The sequence below is a fragment of the Monodon monoceros genome, unplaced genomic scaffold (assembly GCF_005190385.1).
Source record: "Monodon monoceros isolate NGI ecotype Baffin Bay Population unplaced genomic scaffold, NGI_Narwhal_1 Super_Scaffold_19, whole genome shotgun sequence".
Taxonomy (NCBI): Eukaryota; Metazoa; Chordata; class Mammalia; order Artiodactyla; family Monodontidae; genus Monodon; species Monodon monoceros.
In genome coordinates this window covers 85,799,576-85,819,029 of record NW_021703775.1, presented here as the reverse complement: position 1 = coordinate 85,819,029, position 19,454 = coordinate 85,799,576, and the positions used below count along the sequence as shown (strand labels likewise).

The 19,454-nt window shown below is 44.1% G+C and overlaps 1 protein-coding gene across 1 annotated transcript in view; it reads left to right on the top strand.

The window, feature by feature from the left end:
• The first annotated feature begins 225 nt into the window (after positions 1 to 225).
• Positions 226 to 19,454, top strand: part of DCDC2C (doublecortin domain containing 2C) — a 109,882-nt gene continuing 90,653 nt past the window's right edge. Inside the window, 3 exon segments of the mRNA XM_029231639.1 lie at positions 226 to 364; positions 367 to 598; positions 9,452 to 9,503. Coding sequence (XP_029087472.1) covers positions 226 to 364; positions 367 to 598; positions 9,452 to 9,503 — 423 coding nt within the window.

The window sequence follows — 19,454 nt, the reverse complement described above, 5'->3', positions numbered from 1 at the left end:
CCCCCACGTCTTGCGCGTTGGAGGGCGGAGGAGTAGTGGGAGGGGTCGCGGTGGGTGCCCAGTGCCTCGCCCCCTGCCCTCCCGCCGCCTTCGCGGGAGCCGCGCCCCGTCCCTTTCTCCAGCTCTGCCGTCCTCACCTGTCCGGACTCTGATGCCCCGTCACCCGTCCCGGCTCTGCTTCCCCCTCACGTGTCCTCTCCCGGGCGGCAGCGCGCTGCGGTCGCAATGGCCGGTGGCGTCAGCGCGGGCGGTGGCGGCCGTGGCCCAGGCAGCCCGGCTGTCCGGCGGCGGAGCGCATGGGCGGCGCGGGCCGTGAGCTCGCGCGCGCCGCACGTGCTGGTGGAACCCGCGCCCGCCAGAACCATCTGGTGTACCGCAACGGGGACCCGTTCTACGTGGACCGCAAGTTCGCGCTGTCGCGGCGCCCCGTGGCCACCTTCGAGGCGCTGCTGGAGCAGCTGACGGAGCAGGTGGAGGTGCCCTTCGGTGCGCGGCGCCTCTTCACGCCGACGCGCGGGCGCCCGGTGAGCGAACTGGACGCGCTGCAGGCCGGCGGCAAGTACGTGGCGGCCGGGCGCGAGCGCTTCAGGAAGCTGGAGTAAGTGCCGCCAGGCCCCCCGGCCTCTGCGCCCGCCCCCCGGCTCCATCGCCTCGCCCCGCGGGGCTGTGGACCGCGACAGGGTCCGCCACGGCCTGGTGGCCCGTCCTGTTTCCGCGGGGCTGGGAACCGCGACCCGGGTCCGCCACGGCCTGGTGGCCCGTCCTGTTCCCGCGGTGCCAGGGAACACGACCCGGGTCTGCTCAGGTCTGGTGGCCCGTCAAGTCCTCGCGAGGCTGGGGACCGCGTCCCACTTCTGCCCCCGCCCAGCGCCGCCATCCTGTATGGACTTTCTCTGCGAGGCCTCCTCAGGCCGCAGTGCACCCTGCATGCCCCCGGACATCGCCCCTGCTCGCCTTGTGGGGAGGGCAGACCAGCTACTATCTCCCGACCCATCAGTATTGGAGAGAATTAGAAAGAGGATGGGGAGAGGGGGCGGCAGGTGTGGCAGTGAAAATAGGGTGCCCAGTGTCGCCTCTTTGAAAAGGTGACCTCTGCACGGAGGTCTGCTGGAAGAAAGGGAGTGGCCACGCGGAGGGAGCCTGGGGAAGCACGCTGGCAGGCAGAACGCCGAGCTGGGTTACAGCTTGTCCAGGCTGGTGTCCTCGGGACCTGCGCACGCCTCCTTCCCTGAGAGCACTTACTGAGCTGTGTTGTCGGTCCAGCTCGCCGCTCTCTATCCTGCTGGTTAAGACCCTACAGAGGGCAGGCACCCGTGATTTCTGAAACCCTGGCACCTGACGCAATGCCGGCCTACAGTACAGCCTCTGAATGCTGGCCTGGGAGCAAGGACACCCACCCCAGCGTCTGCTGCCATCAAGACAGCAGCCGCGGACTGATGGCGGCTGTCCTGGTGAAACAGGCCTGTGTATCAACGTCAGGGCCACTCAGAAAGCCATAATGGAAATTGGCCACATTCAGGCTGTCAGTTGTACTTGTGGGTACCCACTCAAAGCGTCAGTTTAATTCTTTTTTGTTTAGCCTGGGACTGGTATTGCATTCTTTTGAGATCTTGCTGCAAATGGGGTTATAGCACACTCTTCTGTTTATACTCTTACTTTTCTTCCCAAGAGTACCTCAGTCTTTTGTGCACTTATAATCCTTGTAACTTCTCTAAGCTTTCTTGGTAACTGTCATTATACAAATGTCATTGCAAACCAACGGTGTCTTGCAGGTCCTTAACAAAAGCTATCGTGCGTGTCTCCCTGCAGGGCAGCCTCGGGGCTGCTGCAGAGGGCCTTACAGTGTATGCTTTGGGGAGATAAGAGACAAACAGAAGTAACCACAAAAGAGAAAGTGGTAACGGCTAGGACAGAAGCACAGGGTTAATTCTGTCTAGGTGAAGGACCTCAGAAAAGGCTTCCTTTGCCAAATGGAAGGGAGAAAATTGTTTTGTTTCTTAATCCTCTGTGAATTCCTGGGCTGCCTTGGCTTCACTCATTTCTTGTGTCTGCCTCTAAAGATGTTATTACCGTTCCTTACATTGTTGTTAACTCTTGTTTCTTTTATTGTGAGATGTATCATATATACAGAAGAGTGTATACGGTTTTATGTATAGTTTAAAGAATAGTAATAAAGCAAGCCTCTGTGTAAACTACAACCCAGATTACGCAAAAGAGCATTACCAGTGTTTTAAAAACCTCCTACCTCCACTCCCATCCTTTGCCCACAGGTAACCACTACTTTGGCTTTTGTAATGATCATCTTTTCATAGTGATCTATCCCTGAAGGGTAGATTTTTTTCAATGTTTTATGTACTTTATGTAAATGCAATTATATTGCATATATTTTGTTACTTGCTTTTTCACACAATAATATGCTTTTGAGACTCATCCATGTTAAAAGCATGTAGCTGTAGTCATTCGTTTTTACTGTTATGTATGATTTCATTGACTGATATACCAGTTTATTTATCCAATCAGTCGATGGATAATTTGGGTCATTTTAAATTTTATGCTAAAGTAAGCAACGCTGCTGTAAACATCCTTTTGCCTGTCTCCTGGTGCACACATGGGTAAGACTTTCTCTGGGAGAGCATGTGGGTTATCAGTTGGTGCATATCCCATTAGTGCAAGCTTATTGGCATAAAAGAGCATTTATTATCTCATAGTTCCTGTGACCAGGAAGTCCAGAGCGGTTCTGGCTCAGAGACTCTTGTGAGTTTGCAGCCAAGATGCTGGCTGCAGTCATATCTGAAGGCCTGACCCGGGTAGGTGCTTGCAGGCTCACTCACGTGGCCATGGCAGGAAGCTTCATTCCTGCCGTGAGCCTGTCCATGGGAGATCTAGCAGCTGGCTCTCCCTAGCGTGAGTGATCCAGGCTGAAGCCACAGTGTCTGTTGTTACAGCTGTTTCTCTGTTGCGCTGTCTTCTCTTCTCCTCTGCCTAGTTACCTCTGTGTGCTGGACATTTTTACTCTTAAAACTTATTTGCAGGGCTTCCCGGGTGGCGCAGTGGTTGAGAGTCCGCCCCCTCCCCCCAAAAAAGTTAAAAACAAAAAACTTATTTGCGGAAATCATTTGAGGCCTGAGGTGATATTAGCTTTTGCCTAAGTGGCAGCTTTGTTTGGCCAGCTGCCTGTTCATCCCAGTTCACGATCACCTGATACAGCTTCGGCGTGTGGGGTGGTTCGGACTGACCAGGTGTCTGGAAGCCAGGATGCTGCTCACTCCTCAGGTGCGGCCAGTGAGGTCCCAGTTCACTAGGAGGGTGGTTCACAAGGGCCCCCGTTGTTGGTGGGTCCTGAACCAGTGCTTTTCCTGTGGCCACAAAAGACTGTCAGAACCATGGTTCACCCTGTCAGCTCTCTGTTCCCTGGACCAAAGCGGCCCCAGATGTCGGCCTCATGGCTTTGGATTGCCTTTCTTTCCTGGAGTGTGGGAATTCCTCACTATCTTGATAGGTGTCTTATGTTTCAAAGACATGTTTTTCAGTGTGTCCGGTTTTGTTTTTTAGTGGAAAGGTTGACTGGGGTACTTCGTCCATGGTTCCCAGAGCAGAGGTCTCTTGCCCTTTTCCTTCACATGTGTTTTTGTTATGTTTCTGTGGATGGAGTGCCCTTTAGACCATGAGTGGTATTTTTCATTGTCTTCTAACTTGGTGGTTTCTGATGAGATATCAGCTATCATCGTTCACTTCTCTGAAAGTAATACTTTATCTCTTTTAGCTTCTTAAAATATATGCTGTTTGATTCGGAGTACTGTGCTTTAAACGATACGTCTAAGTGCAGATTTATTGAATTACCTTGAGTCTCTGGTGTGGTGACTCAGCCATTGTCTCTTCAGGTGATGACTCTGTCTTATGTTCTCTCTCTTTGCTTTCTGTATCTGGGTTGATGTGGGTTGGCTTATTTCATTAGCTCTAACTTCCAAGAGTCCCCCTCTTTTTCATGTAATTCTCTCTCTCTCTTTTATCTTTGTGCTATAATCTAGGTACTTTTGCCTAGATTTGATTAATGTTTTTCTGCTGTGTATACTATGCTTCAAACCAATTTATTGAATTTTAAATTTAAATCATTCAGTTTTTCATTTCCAAACATTCTATCTGGTTCTTTTCAAATCCTCCATGTTATTCTCTCGAGTCTCTTTGTCCTGCATGTATTTTCAAGCTTGTCTTTTATTGAAATATTGTCTTTCTGTGGTCTGTGCCTGTAATCCCAGTGTTTGAAACTCACCTCTGTTTTCTCTTATTTCACCTGGTTTTCTCTCATGATCCTTTCTGTCCTTGTTAGTTTACTTATTTTTTTGACTGCAAATGACTCCCTTTCTATGGGTTTTTTTTTTTTTTTTTAGGAAATTCTTCAAGGGCTGAGATAAAGGTGAGATTCTCCAGAGAGGATTTCCATTTTCTTTTCCCAAATGCCAGGAATGCTTCCTCTCCAAAGATACTCCAAATTAAATCAGTAGCTTGAGTTTTTTTGGACCACCCAGATAGTGCTATTTTGTGAGTTAGCTGGCTTGTGATTCAAATTATTAATGGCATCTGCAAGGATGCAAACTTGACATCTTATTGTTTTTGAAGAAAAATCGTAAGTCACAGACATCACAGTTGCTAAGAGGTAGAGAGTTTGGATTAATGCCATAACATTTTAGATTTACATTTATTAATGTACATTTATTTACATTATTACATTTATTTACATTTATTTAGATTTACATTTAATCCTGGTATGTATGAGAATTCACTGACAAGAATGTAGTCCTTTGTAGATGTTTGATTTTGTTATTATTTTTTCAGGGTTAGTTGCTGCATGCTACACACTGACTGTGTCCCCCTGAAATTCATATGTTGAAACTGAATCCCTCATGTGGTGGTGTCGACTTGAAAAAAATGCACAGTGTAAGAGCTGTGAGTTAAGTTTATTCAGTGTCTCACTGAGGACCGTAGCTGGGAGACAGCCTCTCAGACAGCCCCAGGGAACTGCTCTGGAGAGGGCGGGAGAAGACAGTGTTCCTGTGATTTTGGTGAAGGAGTATGTGCACTCAGGCACCCGTCACAGGAGAAGGTTGCTGCTAGTCGCAAGGAACAGATATCTCAGTTAATGATTTTAGTGCTTTTCTAAGTATGGAAAGATGCAAGAATCCAGATTCATAAAAAATTTCTTTTTTTAAAAAAATAAATTTTAAAATTTATTTTTGGCTGTGTTGGGTCTTTGTTGCTGTGTGTGGGCTCTCTCTAGTTGCAGCGAGTGGGGGCTACTCTTCGTTGCGGTGCGCGGGCTTCTCATTGCAGGGATTTGTCTTGTTGCGGAGCACAGGCTCTAGGCACATGGACTTCAGTAGTTGTGGTGCACGGGCTTCTCACTGTGGTGGCTTTTCTTGTTGCGGAGCATGGGCTCTAGAGCGCAGGCTCACTAGTTGTGGCACTGGGCTCAGTAGTTGTGGCTAGTGGACTCTAGAGCGCAGGCTCAGTAGCTGTGGCACACGGGCTTACCCCTTCCTCCAGGTGAGGACACAGCGAGAACACACCATCTATGAACCGGGAAGGGGGTCCTCAGCAGACACTGAATATATCAGTGCCTTGATCTCAGACTTCCAGCCTCCAGAACGTGAGAAACAAATGTCTGCTGTTTAAGATCCCCCTACCCCAGTCTGTGGTACTTTTGTTAGGGCAGCCTGAACAGACTCAGGCATTGCGTATGCTGGATTCTGATTTCCTACCAGAATCTGGTCTTCACTGTTGTTTTATGACCACAAAAGGTTTCAACAAAAATTGACTTTAAAATCCTTTTCAACTTATGTGTGATGAAAAGTTTAATTTTACCCCAAAACGTTTTCTCGTAAAATTGACATGTGTTCTGTCTGTGAGCAGGTGAGGAAGGAAGCTTGTGAAGCACCGACCGTCACTCCTGGGCCAAGATCAGGAAATTCTTTCCTCTTTCTGTGGGCTGAGGCATTTTCTAATAGATCCTGTGAGACTTCTAATTTGGTAGGGAGATTTTCAGTGTTTATTTAAAAGGTTTTGGACATGTGGCAGAGATATTGAGAAAGACTTTGAGGTGTTTCTCTTCCCAGATTTCTTAATGTTGATTATTATTTTCTGTAGGGAGAGGAATGTGATCCAGTTCACTGAGCAGGGAGGGGAGGTGGGATTCCCACGTGGTCGAGACCCTCTGTTATTTTGCATTTTCCATGTACCTTCATTGCTATCAAACGGATGGGAGAGATTTGCATATGAAGTTCAACGTGGAGAGGCATTTGGATTTCGTTTTCTCTACTACCTTTTAGATCAATGAAGTATGAAATCGGAACCCAGACGTTGATGAATAAAGCTCTGATTTTAATTTTGGCTTGATTTATACTGGTATCAGTGATCTAGCACTTGTTGGAATGTATGTTCTGTACTTACTGAGCCATTGAACGGTTAAAATTAATTTTCACCAGCAAATAATCTTCTAATTGTGCCACCAGCAGATGAACTTTGAAGTGCAACCTGATGATATATTAACCGTCCTGGAGGGTTTCTCATGGTTGTAAAATGGTACACTGAGAAGACAAACACCATAACATCTTCCCCAATCCAATCATCATTCAAACATTTCCTACATTTTCTGGAATAAATTAATTTGAGAAGAGAAACATCATTTTTTCCTCTATAAAACAAAATATTATAGGCTAATAATCACTTTAAAAATGTGTCCCGTAAAGCCTGGAATTAATGATTTCTTTTGTAGAGAAAGTCATATTCGCAACAAAATTTATATCAGAGCATTGTGTGTGTATGTGTATGTGTGTTTGTATGTATGTGTATGTGTTTAGGTGTGTATGTATGTATGTGTGCGTGCGTGTGTATGCATGTGTATGCGTGTGTAGTGTGTGTGTGTGTGTGTGTTTCGAGAGACCCCAAAGAATTTGAATGTGTATGTGGGTGTATTGTGTGTATGTGTGTGTGTGTTTCGAGAGACCCCAAAGAATTTGAATTATAGTAGGAGTTTTTCCTATTTACCTTAGGAGTTTGCTGTTGAGATTCAAAGTGAAAATGCTATTTAAATCAAACTATGGCAGCTCCTTGACACCCCAACTTGTACTTTGACTCTCCTAACCACCCGCTTGTACCCGAGGACTAGTGCGTAACCGGGAGAGGGGCAAAGTGTGTGGACAGACAGCCACGCCCGAGGAAGAGGAATGTGGTCTCAGAGCCAGAAGACCTGGTGTGAACAGAATCCTGGCTTTTCCCATCTGGGTAGCACTTAGCAAATCAAATCACCTCGCTGAGACTCAGCTTCCTCATCAATAAACCAGGGCTGGTTAGTATCTGCTCCAAAGGGAGTGATATGAGTCAGAGTGAAATGAGCGCAGTGCTTTGAAATGCCTGCCTTGATCTGGTGGCTGGCTTCTTCCTTTCCTTTAATCTTGGGAAGCAGCAGGAGGAACACTGCACATTAACATCTAGTCTCTGCTTCCAGTGCCTGCCCCCCACACCCCCAGGGAGACCCAGGTCCAGCCAGGAACCTCCTGCAGACACCTGGCTTAAAGACTTGGGGCCACTGGATCTCTGAGGAATTACTCGTTCCCTCTTTCCATTCTATTTCTGTGTTTTTTGGAAGGCAACATTGAAACAGTAAATAACATTTTGTGGGTTTTTTGTGATCTTTTTACACCTTAATTTCTGTATTTATTTATGCCTTTCATTTCCATTTAATGAGAGTAAAAGTTGTCTCATTAGGGGGATTAATGTGCGTCATCAAATATGGAATTTGGGAACTTAAGACTAAAATACCTATTTGAAGATGAGCACAGGGGGATGGAGGGGAGCTGTAAGCCGAGGGGGTGATTTGGAGATTTGCAGGCGCTTTGGTTCACATAGTTTTCGAAGGTTTGAATTGGCTGCCACACTTTATAATGGGGGTGTTCATGTAATATGAAATTTTGGTTTCCATTTAAAAAAAAAAATAGAGGATTTTTGGGACTTCCCTGGTTGCACAGTGGTTAAGAATCCGCCTGCCAATGCAGGGCACACGGGTTTGATCCCTGGTCCGGGAAGATCCCACATGCTGCGGAGCAACTAAGCCCGTGCGCCACAACTTCTGAAGCCCGTGCGCCTAGAGCCCATGCTCTGCAACAAGAGAAGCCACCGCAATGAGAACCTGCACACTACAACAAAGAGTAGGCCCCACTCGCAGCAACTAAAGAAAGCCCGTGCGTAGCAACAAAGACCCAACGCAGCCAAAAAGAAATAAATTAAAGAAACAAAACAAAACCAGTGTAGTTTAAAAAAAACAAAATAATAAAAAATAGAGGATTTTTATTGTTTAAAAAGACTTAGTTTTATTTATTTATTTATTATTATTATTTTTTGGCTGTGTCAGGTCTTAGCTGCAACATGCGGGATCTTCCGTTGTGGTGTGCGAGCTCAGTAGTTGTGGTGCGAGGGCTTAGTTGTCCTGCAGCATGTAGGATCTTAGTTCGCTGACCAGAGATCGAACCTGCGTGCCCTGAATTGGAAGGCAGATTCTTTACCACTGGACCACCAGGGAAGTCCCAAGGACTTAGTTTTAGTAGCCTGCATTTCCACAGGAAAACAGTGCCCTGCAATTATGAGCACTCCCACTAGCCACAGTCCCCACCATTCCCTAATACCACCCTTTGCAAGCATCATCATTTACTTGCCCAGCCTCTGTAGGCATCTGAGCTTGTGACTCTTGACTGTATATTAAGTACTTAAAAATGTCTTTTTCCTTTCATCTGCCGACTCGTAATCAATCCTTCTCTGACTGTTGCTAAAACCATTGTCAAGAACAATCTCAAATACATTAAAAAATTGTTTTAAATCAGGAAGAAACCCTAACACATATAAATCTTAATGTATTATTTATTATCATTAAAAATATCTGTTCTGTTTTTGAGGCACATGGAAGGCTCTCCAAAAGCCCCCAAGGGTCACGAATTCTGTTGGCGGGGCTCATACACATTTTATTCCAGTGGCTCTTTCCCAACATTCAGTGTTGGCAGAATGGGGACAGTGATGGCATTCTGTGAGACAGGAAGGGACAGCGCAGGTGAGAGGGAGCTGGGCAAGGTGTCTGGGACTCTGCTCTGCCTTTGGCCAGTGGTGGGCCCTGGAGCCGTTAGTGATCCAGTAAAGTTCTCTTTGATTGGTCTCCAAGGTTCCTCTTTGATTAATAGTGTTGTATGAGGAAAAGCAATGCCACTGAAGGACAGTTTTCCTGGGTGATGCCCACGGTAGCCAGTATGAACATTTTCCTGCAATGACATTGCTATTGTATATTGATGTGAGCATTTATGGTGCTCTAGATTTTAGTTTTAAGTTGCTGTGGAGTGGAGTCATCTCTAAAGAGGCTCAAATTTTCTATCTAAATATTTACCTTCTAGTTAGGTTTTTCTTTCTTTTGCAGTTATTTTAATATAGTTCCCAGCAGACCTGCAAGGATGAGAAAGTTGAAGGAAGTAAGTGTTCACTACTAACTACTAAAGGTGGGATATATTGGATGATTTGGTAAAAATTAAAATGTCAATATTGAATAATTGAAGTTTGATAAAAGCAGCATTTGGTAGGGAATGTCTATAAAGGCGTGCTGCTCTTGAAGCTAGAAGTGGCTGTGCAAGCTCGTTCTGTTTGTCAGAGCACTTAAGTCACTAAGATGATGGAAGTCGGTAAGAACGTTCGTTTGAAGACCACGGTTAGGGAGAGATTCATCTTTGAGGTGCAGAGTGCTAGCATGTATTAAGACTTTTTCCTCCTCTTTTGTTTTGGGGATTTGGAAAGACAGGTGACAGGAAAAGTTATTTGAAGTTACACGATGTTGAAGCTAATTATAATGTTAAATTTAAAGATTTGCTCTGTGTTCTCAACATTTTTGTCCTTGATAGACATTTGAAAGACTACAAGATGGAACCTTCCATCACTCTGTTCACATCACTTGAGTCTTAGCAAAACAGCAACAACAACAAAACAACCCAAATTTCCTATGTAAGTTAAAAGAGATCCACCTTTTAAATAAGCGACAAAAATCAGGTTTGAGCGAGTAGCCTGATGGTGATATTTAGAATGCAAGATGATTTCTACTTCTCAATTTTGTAAATGGACTTCTTGTGGAGCGCTTCGAAGGTGAGCTGTTTTTAGGGTATCTACTTCTCTAAGTGGTAGTTTTGCTATTAAGTTCTCTCCTCTACGGAAAGGAGATGAGAATGTGTCTTAGAGGATGGTTGTGAGGATTACGTGATAAACTAGACATAACGTACCGGCACTAGATAAGTGTCGGTTCTCGTCCTCCACGTCTTAAAGAAGCAGGGCCTCTCTGTGTCCTTGGACTCCCCGGTGCTCCAGTAGAGGGCAGTCTAGCAGCTCTTGCATCGCCCACAGGCACCAGCCTGCAGAAGCATTTAGCTGCTTCCTTGCCTCTGCACTTTAAGGCTGTGCGATGAACCAAATCAAATTTATTACCTACCCACCTTAGACTGTAACTTGCCAGGGGCAGGAGGGCGAGTTTCCAACAAGAAAGCAATTCTGGCAGTCGTTGAATTTCAGGGCTACTACCTTAATAAATAGAGAGGAAATGGTATATGATTATCCTTAGCATCTAAGTCCCTGCATCCCCCTGTCCTGGTGGGGCGGGAGTGGGATTGAACAACAATTCTGAAGCGTACCCCTCGAGAGAGACTGTTCAAGTTTGAGTCTGTGTTTATCCTTTGTACATGTCAATGATTTAAAAACATCAGACATGATTATAAGGCAACATTTAGCATTTTAGGACAGGAAGGGAACTTCTAGATTATTTATCAAAACTCCCTGTTTTCTAGTTGAGGATGCGGTGATGGGAGAGGTTACGAGGGTACCAGCATTGAAATGCCCACAGGAGCCTCATCCTCCCAGGGTTGGTACTAGATTGCCGTGCACTCATGCTAATGAGACTATAGTTGCCCAAAGAGTTTTGTAATTGTTCTTTTGAAATTTACACTCTTTTCATTAAAAAATCTGATTTTACAGTCGTTCTTGCTGAGAAAAATGTCAAAAATGCTGTGCAGAAAAGCTCAGTGAGGAAAGTGAAGATCACTTACAATCCTACCTCCCAAAGATCAGCGCACTCTGCATTTTGTCATGTCCATTTCCAGTTGTTCTTCTCTGCACAAGTTGCAAATACCTATCTATCTATCTCTCTATCATCTTCACAGATACACACGTATATACATTACATTCATTGATATCTATATATTTACAGAAATGGAGTCCATCAATACGTACTATTTTCTTTTTCATTTTTTAAACTTTTTATTTTATATTGGGGTGCAGTTGCTTAACAGTGTCGTGAGTTTCAGGTATACGGCAAAGTGATTTACATGGTATTTCCTTTTCTGCTTTTTATTAACTGTGTATCATGACAGTTTAACATAGTAAAGGATCTTCTGCCACATGATTTTTAGTGGCTGCAAAATGTTCCATCACGTGACTCTAGCATAATTATTTAACCCATTCCCTGTCAACAGACCTTACATCCTTCTTCTTTTTCATTATTGTAACTAGGCATTGGGATGGACCCTGATAGAGCCGTCATGATTGTTTATAGAGAAGAGGAGTTACACGCACAATTTTTACCTCTTTAATATTTACTTCCAGAAAGTTCCTAAGAACATGTATTGCTTCCAGTGGTGCCTGGGAATGCCATCACTGCCCTCGGGTGCTGTGACGTACTGCACAGCGTGGAGGCCTGCGAGGTGCTTGATGGTCACTACCCCGGCCCCCTCTCCTTTGGTGGCAGAAGTGACTCCCTAAAAGTGGCTTGTGATTATTGCTGCTTGCTATGTAGTATCTTCGTGGACATTCATCTGTGATGTAGCCAAGGACTCTGCTGGTCCCGTGAGGAGCCCATTAGAGCAGCCGGCAGTTTACATCTGTGTCCTGCTGTCCCATATGAGGACGTAGAGCTGCCAGTCACGGGGCTGAAGTTCCTCAGTCACTTAGTGGGTACCTCTCTTTTGTCCTCCATACTGCTCACGTAACTACTAACTTAAACTTTCTTTGCCACCTCTCACTACTCACTACCACTTACTAAACCACATTTTAGCTGCTTTGTGGTTTGTGGGGACGTACCCACGATTCGGGAGATAATATAATACTTAATGAGCTAAAAGACTTGTCTTTTTAAAAATAAATTTATTTATTTATTTATTTTTGGCTGCATTGGGTCTTCGTTGCTGCGCGTGGGCTTTTCTCTAGTTGCGGCGAGCGGGGGCTACTCTTCGTTGCGGTGCGCGGGCTTCTCATTGCGGTGGCTTTTCCTGTTGCGGAGCACAGGCTCTAGGTGCACAGGCTTCAGTAGTTGTGGTTCACGGGCTCAGTAGTTGTGGCTCATGGGCTCTAGAGCGCAAGCTCAGTAGTTGTGGCTCACGGGCTTAGCTGCTCCGCGGCATGTGGGATCTTCCCAGACCAGGGCTTGAACCCGTGTCCCCTGCATTGGCAGGTGGATTCTTAACCACTGCACCCACAGGGAAGTCCGGGGAGGAGGTCTTAATATCTGCCACTTAGAAGATGAATCAAGAGTTCAAGACAGCTTAAGTGACGTGTACAGAGCTAGGCAGCAAGTTAGTAACAGAACTTGGTGTGAAACTAGAGATGAATCCGGGGTCCCCCCACCCCCTTCCTTGCGGAAAGCCTCATTACTGCACTGTACAACCTGTCCATATTAAATGGGTTTCTTCTGTTTAATTCACAGAATTAAATTCCGTGAATTATTTCTGGTGGATACATGAGCGCTCACCTTACAGAAAGAGACGCACTTCGTGCACTGGGGTGGGACAGAACAGATGGTGCCATGCTGCGTTGGCACAGCGCAGGCTCTGCTGGGGGACCGGAAGCAGAGGGTCAGCGCCACGGGGCACTGGTTCTCCAGGATCTGTGCAGAGGGCTGTGGGAACCGATGCCCCATAGGATGTGCTGCAGAAGGGGGACCATGCCCTCCGCAGTGCCACCTCATTCTAGGACAGTGGAGAACAGCTTTGCAAGGACTAAAATCTCCCCAGGCCTTGTGGGGTGTCGAGGCCACGGGCAGCCCCTGCTGCATCTGCTCCAGCCGGCTGGTTCAGTTCACACAATGGGCCTTAAGGATGTTTATAGCAGCATGTTCTTTTTTTTTAGTAATTATAAAAACCTGGGAACCATGTGAATGTCCATCAGTAGAGGAATGGTTGAATGATTCATGACTTGTCATACTGTGATTAGATCTATAGGTATTGATCTGAAATAATACCTCTCGGAATGTTGCTGGGATTAAATGAGATGGTGCTGGGCATATTGCAAGAGCTCAGTAAATAGTTGAAATTAATACTCATAATGCCTTTAAGTCTGGGTAGCTCACCCTATCAGAATTTGAGATCCATGAACGCTACCGATTTGAATACCAGTGCAAACTCTTAGAAACCCTAAATACACTATACTGTAAGCTTTGGCCAAGTCCAAGTATTGAATGTTTAAGTGTTTTACTAATTTATTCCACCTTATTTTGTGACAGCGACACAGAGTAGAAGTACCTAGCTTTTTGTAGAGTATTCTTTCACAGAATTCCCGTTTTGGTCAAAATATATTAGTGGGAAAATTGAAGACACTTCTCAAGAGACCTTGATTCAGTAAAGAAATTTACTTAAAATTAATTAGAATACCATAATAATATACTTCATATAACCATAGAGATGACTTATAAAATGCTTCAATATAATGAATTTGGAATTACGTGTCATTAAACGGAGGAGCAAAGGGAGAATCAAACTCGAAAACAGTGCTCTTGGGATTTTGAGTTTCCATGACTGTGTCTCGTTGATTTAATGAGAAAAATGTCCTTGGTCTCAGTTTAATTCAAGGAGTTCTGTTGCTGCATCTTAGAGTTTGGGTGTGTAATGTCAAATTGTATAAATTTAGGCAGAATTTAGAAGACCTCCCCTGTCCTTTTCTTACAGTTCTAAGAACAAATGAGCCCCAATTCAGTAATTTTTTTTGCCCATGAGGCCTGTTTTCTGATTCTGTCCTTCCAGTGCATTCATCCCGGTAAACAGCCTACTAATGGTAAAACAATTAGACCACTAATTTAGACCTTAGTTATCTCAAGTTGTCATGGAAGAGAAGGGAGTGGGTCCCTGAGGTGAATTTTCAAATAACGGCGGTTACTGATGATTCTAACAAAAAAGAATTTTAAAATTAACTTTTAATATAAATGCCTATAACGTGTTTTATGTGATTCCCTATCTGATTGCAAAGGAAGGGGAATGAAATTTAACTGTGTTTTGACTCAAGATTTGGCTGAGGTGCTTGGCGCTGACTGAGCCGATACCCAAGTCCATCGTATTCTCTCAGTGGCCTTGCCATTGGCTCTCCTTTTGAATGGTCCTGAACACATTTTTGGAAGCTTCTGTTTCTGTTAAAAAAACTACTGTATAATTCATGCTCGTTGTAGAGAAATGAGAAAATGTATGTAATTTAAAAGGAAATACACACATAATCCTATCAGCCAGAGATTAGCCACCATGTTTTTCTAGATGCTTCTAGCCTATGTGGACATATATGCATATATATACAGTTGACCCTTGAACAATGCAGAGGTTAGGAGCACTGACCGCCTGCACAGTTGAAAATCCATGTATAACTTTTCACTCTTTTAAAACTCAACTACTAGTAGCCTCCTGTTGACTGGAAGCCTTACAGATAACAGAAACAGTTGATAACATACTTTGTGTGTTACTTGTATTACATACCGTATTCTTGCAGTAAAGTAAGACAGAGAAAAGGAAATGCTGTTAAGAAAATCATAAGGAAGAGAAAATACATTTAGAGTACTGTACTGTATTTATTGATACTGTATGCTTTTGTCACCTGTTTAGATGAATCGTCTGTCAGTACAGTCAATATTATATGATGCAAAACACTGTAGGTGTTATACATGTTACTAACACCAGCCATCAAAATGAAAAGACAACATGAAAAGGAAATTCATATTTATTTACATGTGTAACGATTCAGGCATTGATAATGAAGAAGCAGCAATATGATTGCTTTATGGTAGCCTGGCTTATACACTAATGAATAAATTGTTATACAAATTTTATGGCACACATTATTACAGTCATATTCATAATACAGTATTGGAAATATTGTTGCACTAAAAAACCCCACTTCCCTGTGATGATAGGCTGATGTGCAATTTCTCCAATTATGAGAGAGAAAAGCCCATGTACGGTAATGTAATTTTTTGAAAGCAAAGTTGTATCAATAAAAACAGAAAGAAAGCTAACACATTATAAATTTTATATTAAGTATCACACACCTTATGCCTGTATAAGGATAGACTAGTATCTACATATATTTTATGCATTTGTGACATACCTTTTTATTGTTTTGATATTTCTAGGCTATGAAGTTTATGAGTTTTTTCAAAATGTCACAAATGTCCAAAAATTTCTCCAGTACATTTATTGAAAAATTTGCATATAAATGGACCCATGCAGTTCAGACCTGTGTTGTTCAATGGTCACATGTATATACTTCTTACTTTACTAATATATTAATTTAAGCACAAATGAGAGCGTATTCTATGTATTATTTTTTACAAATCCCCTTTTACTTAACAATGAATCATGAAATCTTAATGTGTCAACAAAGATGCCCCTATAATAATTTGTAGTGGATTCAGAGTATTCTATTAAGTGATATAAACCATGTTTTTTAGCTTTATTGAGGCATAATTGACAAAAATGTGAGATGTTTAAAGTGCACAGTGTGACGATTTGATGTACGTATACATTGTGAAAGGGTTCCCTCCACCCATCAAGTTAATTGACACATCACCTCACATATTTATCTCTCTCTCTTTCTCTGTCTTTTGTGAGAACACTTAAGTTCTACTCTCTTAGCAAATTTCAATTATGCAATGTGATGTTATCAATTACAGTCACCATGTTATCCATTAGATCCTCAGACCTTATTCATCTTGTAACTGAAAGTTTGTACCTTTGTACGAATCTCTTCCTATTTCCCCCACCCCCAGCCCTGGCAGTCATTTTTCTACTCTCTGTCTCCACTTTCTGCCACCTGCCCCCCAGATTCCACATATAAGTGACACCGTGCAGTATTTGGTTTATTTTACTTACTATAATGTCCTCCAGTTTGACCCATGTGTTGCAAATGGCAGACTTTCCTTCTTTTCTATGGCTGAATAATATTCCACTGTATGGATATAACATATTTTCTTTATCCATCCATCCATTGGTAGACACTTAGGTTGTTTCCATACCTTAACCATTGTGAATAATGCATCAATGAATACTAACTGGAGTACATATGTCTCTTCAAGAAAACGGTTTCATTTCCTTCTGATATATACCCATAAGTGGGACTGCTGGGTCATATGGTAGTTCCAGTTTTAAGTTTTTGAGGAGTCGCCATACTGTTCTCCATAGTGGCTGCACCAGTCTACATTCCCACCAACAGCACAGGAGGGCTCCCTTTTCTCCATACCCTCACCAACACTCGTTATTTGTTGTCTTTTTGGTGATAGCCATTCTGACAGGTGTGAGGTGATATCTCACAGTGGTTTTGATTTGCGTTTCCCTGATGACCAGTGATGTTGAGCACCTTTTCTTGTACCTTTTGGCAAGTTGTATGTCTTCTTTGGACAAATGTCTATTCAGGTCCTTTGCCCATTTTTAAACTAGGTTGTTTTTGTTTTTTGCCATTGAGTTGTATGAATTCCTTGTATATTTTGGATATTAACCCCTTATCAGATACAAGGTTTGCAAATATTTTCTTTCAGTAGGTTGCCTTTTCATTTTGTTGCTGGTTTCCTTGGCTGAGTGGAAGCTTTTCATGTATTAAGTTTGATGTGGTCCCAGTTGCTTATTTTTGCTTTTGTTACATCTGCTTTTGTTGTCAAATCCAAAAAATCATTGCAAAGATCAATGTCAAGAAGCTTACTTACTCCCTCTATTTTCTAGGAGTTTTATGGTCTCAGGTCTTATGTGCAAGTCTTTAATCCATTTTGAGTTGATTTTTGTGTTTAGTGTAAGACAGGGGTCCAGTTTCTTTCTTTTGCATGTGGCTGCCCAGTTTTTCCAGCATCGTTTATTGAAGAGACTATTCTCTCCTCGTTGTATATTCTTGGATCCTTTGTGGAATATTAATTGACTGTATACACACGGGTTTATTTCTGGGCTTTCTATTCTGTCCCACTGGTCTATTGGTGTGTTTTTATGCCAACACCATACTATTTTGATTATATAAAAATATATTGACAGATTATATACGCCTCCATCTTTGTTCTTCGTGTTAAAGATAGCTTTGGCTATTCAGGATCTTTTGTGGGTAAGCTGATAATGGGGGAGAGAATAGGGAGAATTGCTCAGAACGATCTTAAGTGGATGAGAAAAGATAATAAGAGTAATAAGAGCTGCCTCTGGATCTGCCTGTTCTGGACATTTCATATAAATAGAATCATACAATATAGTGACTTCTTAGACTTAGCATGTTTTACGGTTTATCTATGTTGTAGTGTGTATTGATTTTTCATTCCTTTCTATGGCTGAAGAGTATTCCATTGTATGAATGGACCACGTTTTATTTATCTATTCCACATCTGACGGACATTTGGGCCTTTTTGTTTACAGCTGCGCTGGGGGGTGGGAACTGGTCCTCTTTCTCATTCTTGGAGTGATTTCTCTCCTTTTGTCATCTGAAACCCTGCCCTCTTCTTATTCCCTCCGGTTGTTTCTCCTAAATTTTTCTTGCAGCGTTAGTGTCATTGTCTGTCCTTGGAGTCCCCACTTCCCTCCAGGTGCTACCCTGGTTCCTTCCCTCTTCTCATTCGGGCAGTGTACCTGCCTCATCCTCCGCCATCATCCTTGCGCCCAGGGCACCCAGGCCTCTCTCTAGCGCAGGATCCACATCTCTGTCTACAGGGCACTGTCACCTGGATGTCCCAAGGATACCTCAGATTCAGCATGTCCACGTTTGAACTCACTGGCCTCTCCCCGCAAACCCAGTTGTTATTTTGTGTTCCTTTTTTCAGAGAACGGAGCTGTATACTCAACGCCTAAAACCAGAAACCTAGATAATCGTCTTAGCTTTTACTTCTCCCAGCCCCCCTCCCGCCCTGTCCCTCCTGTGCCTTCTCTCAAGCCCATTCAGTTATGGACCCCCATTCTTGCTGAGGGCACCCAGAGCTGCTCTTAGAAAGAGTTGTGTGCCTTCCACCTGGACTTCCTGCATATCCAGTCCATCCCTTTCCAGTTGGATCTCATCAGTTCCCTGGTTCAAACACTTCAAGGCATGCCTCTTTTCTCCAAGGCGATGGAGTGTACACTGCTAAGGGCAGATGTGAAGGCCCTCCTTGATCTGGCCCTGGCTTACTTCTTCAGCCCCGCCTCTCACCACGCCTCCCTCTGTGTCCAGTGTCTAGTCTAGACTTTTCCGTTTCCCAAAGACCTTGTATCCACGAGGATGTATCCAAAGTCCTCTAACAGGATTTTGTGTATGCTGTTTCTCCTGCCTCATTTAGCATTTCTTCCCATCCTCAACGGACCGACTCCTGCTTATAAATCAGGTCTCAACCTAGAGGCCGCTTCCACCAGGAAGCCTGCTTTGTGTCGCTGTGAGGATGGAGTGCGCCCCATGCTGGCCACCAGAGAGCCCTCATCACAGAGCTGCATGTGCTTGTCTCCTTGTTTACGGATCGCTTGCCCAGTGGTCTGTGTCCCCATGCCTCGCTGCGCTCCGAGGCCAGGTGTGATGATGGCCTCGCTCACCTTTGTGTCTCTAACACTTAGCCCAGTTCTTCCCATGGAGGGGTGTCCTCTGCAAACAGGGCTTAAATAAATGAATGGAACGATGACCGAGTGCCTTCCGGGAGTCTGCAGCTGGGCAGAATTTGGGGCAGGTACTCTCCTCTCCTTGGGTTGGTTTTATTTGTGACCCTGCTTCCGAGTAGGGACTTCCTGGGATGGCCAGTAGGCTCCATAAGTCGCGTGGCTGTCTGTTGCTGTGGGATGGTTCCTCTGGGGGGTCAGCAAATTTGGAGTCGTTCAGAGCATCAGTTCCAACCTATAAATCCATCATAGGCGGGGAGCTGACATCCATTCTACACGGGGCACATAAATCAGCTATGGGCCTTTTTTATTTGATGTTTCGCGTGGAAAAGGCCATGAGGATGTTCACGGAGGGCTGTCGGAGAAGGCTGATGGGGCAGGAGCAACGGCACAAATAACAACCACTGCTGTCAGCTGAGCTCTTAACTCACTGCAGGCACCTTGCAGAGCACTGGAGAGCGAGTTCTCTCACTTTGTGTTACTCATATCGCGAGCAAACCTATAGCATAGGCACTACTTTTTTGTTTGTTTTTTTTACCTTTTCCCTTTAGCCAAATT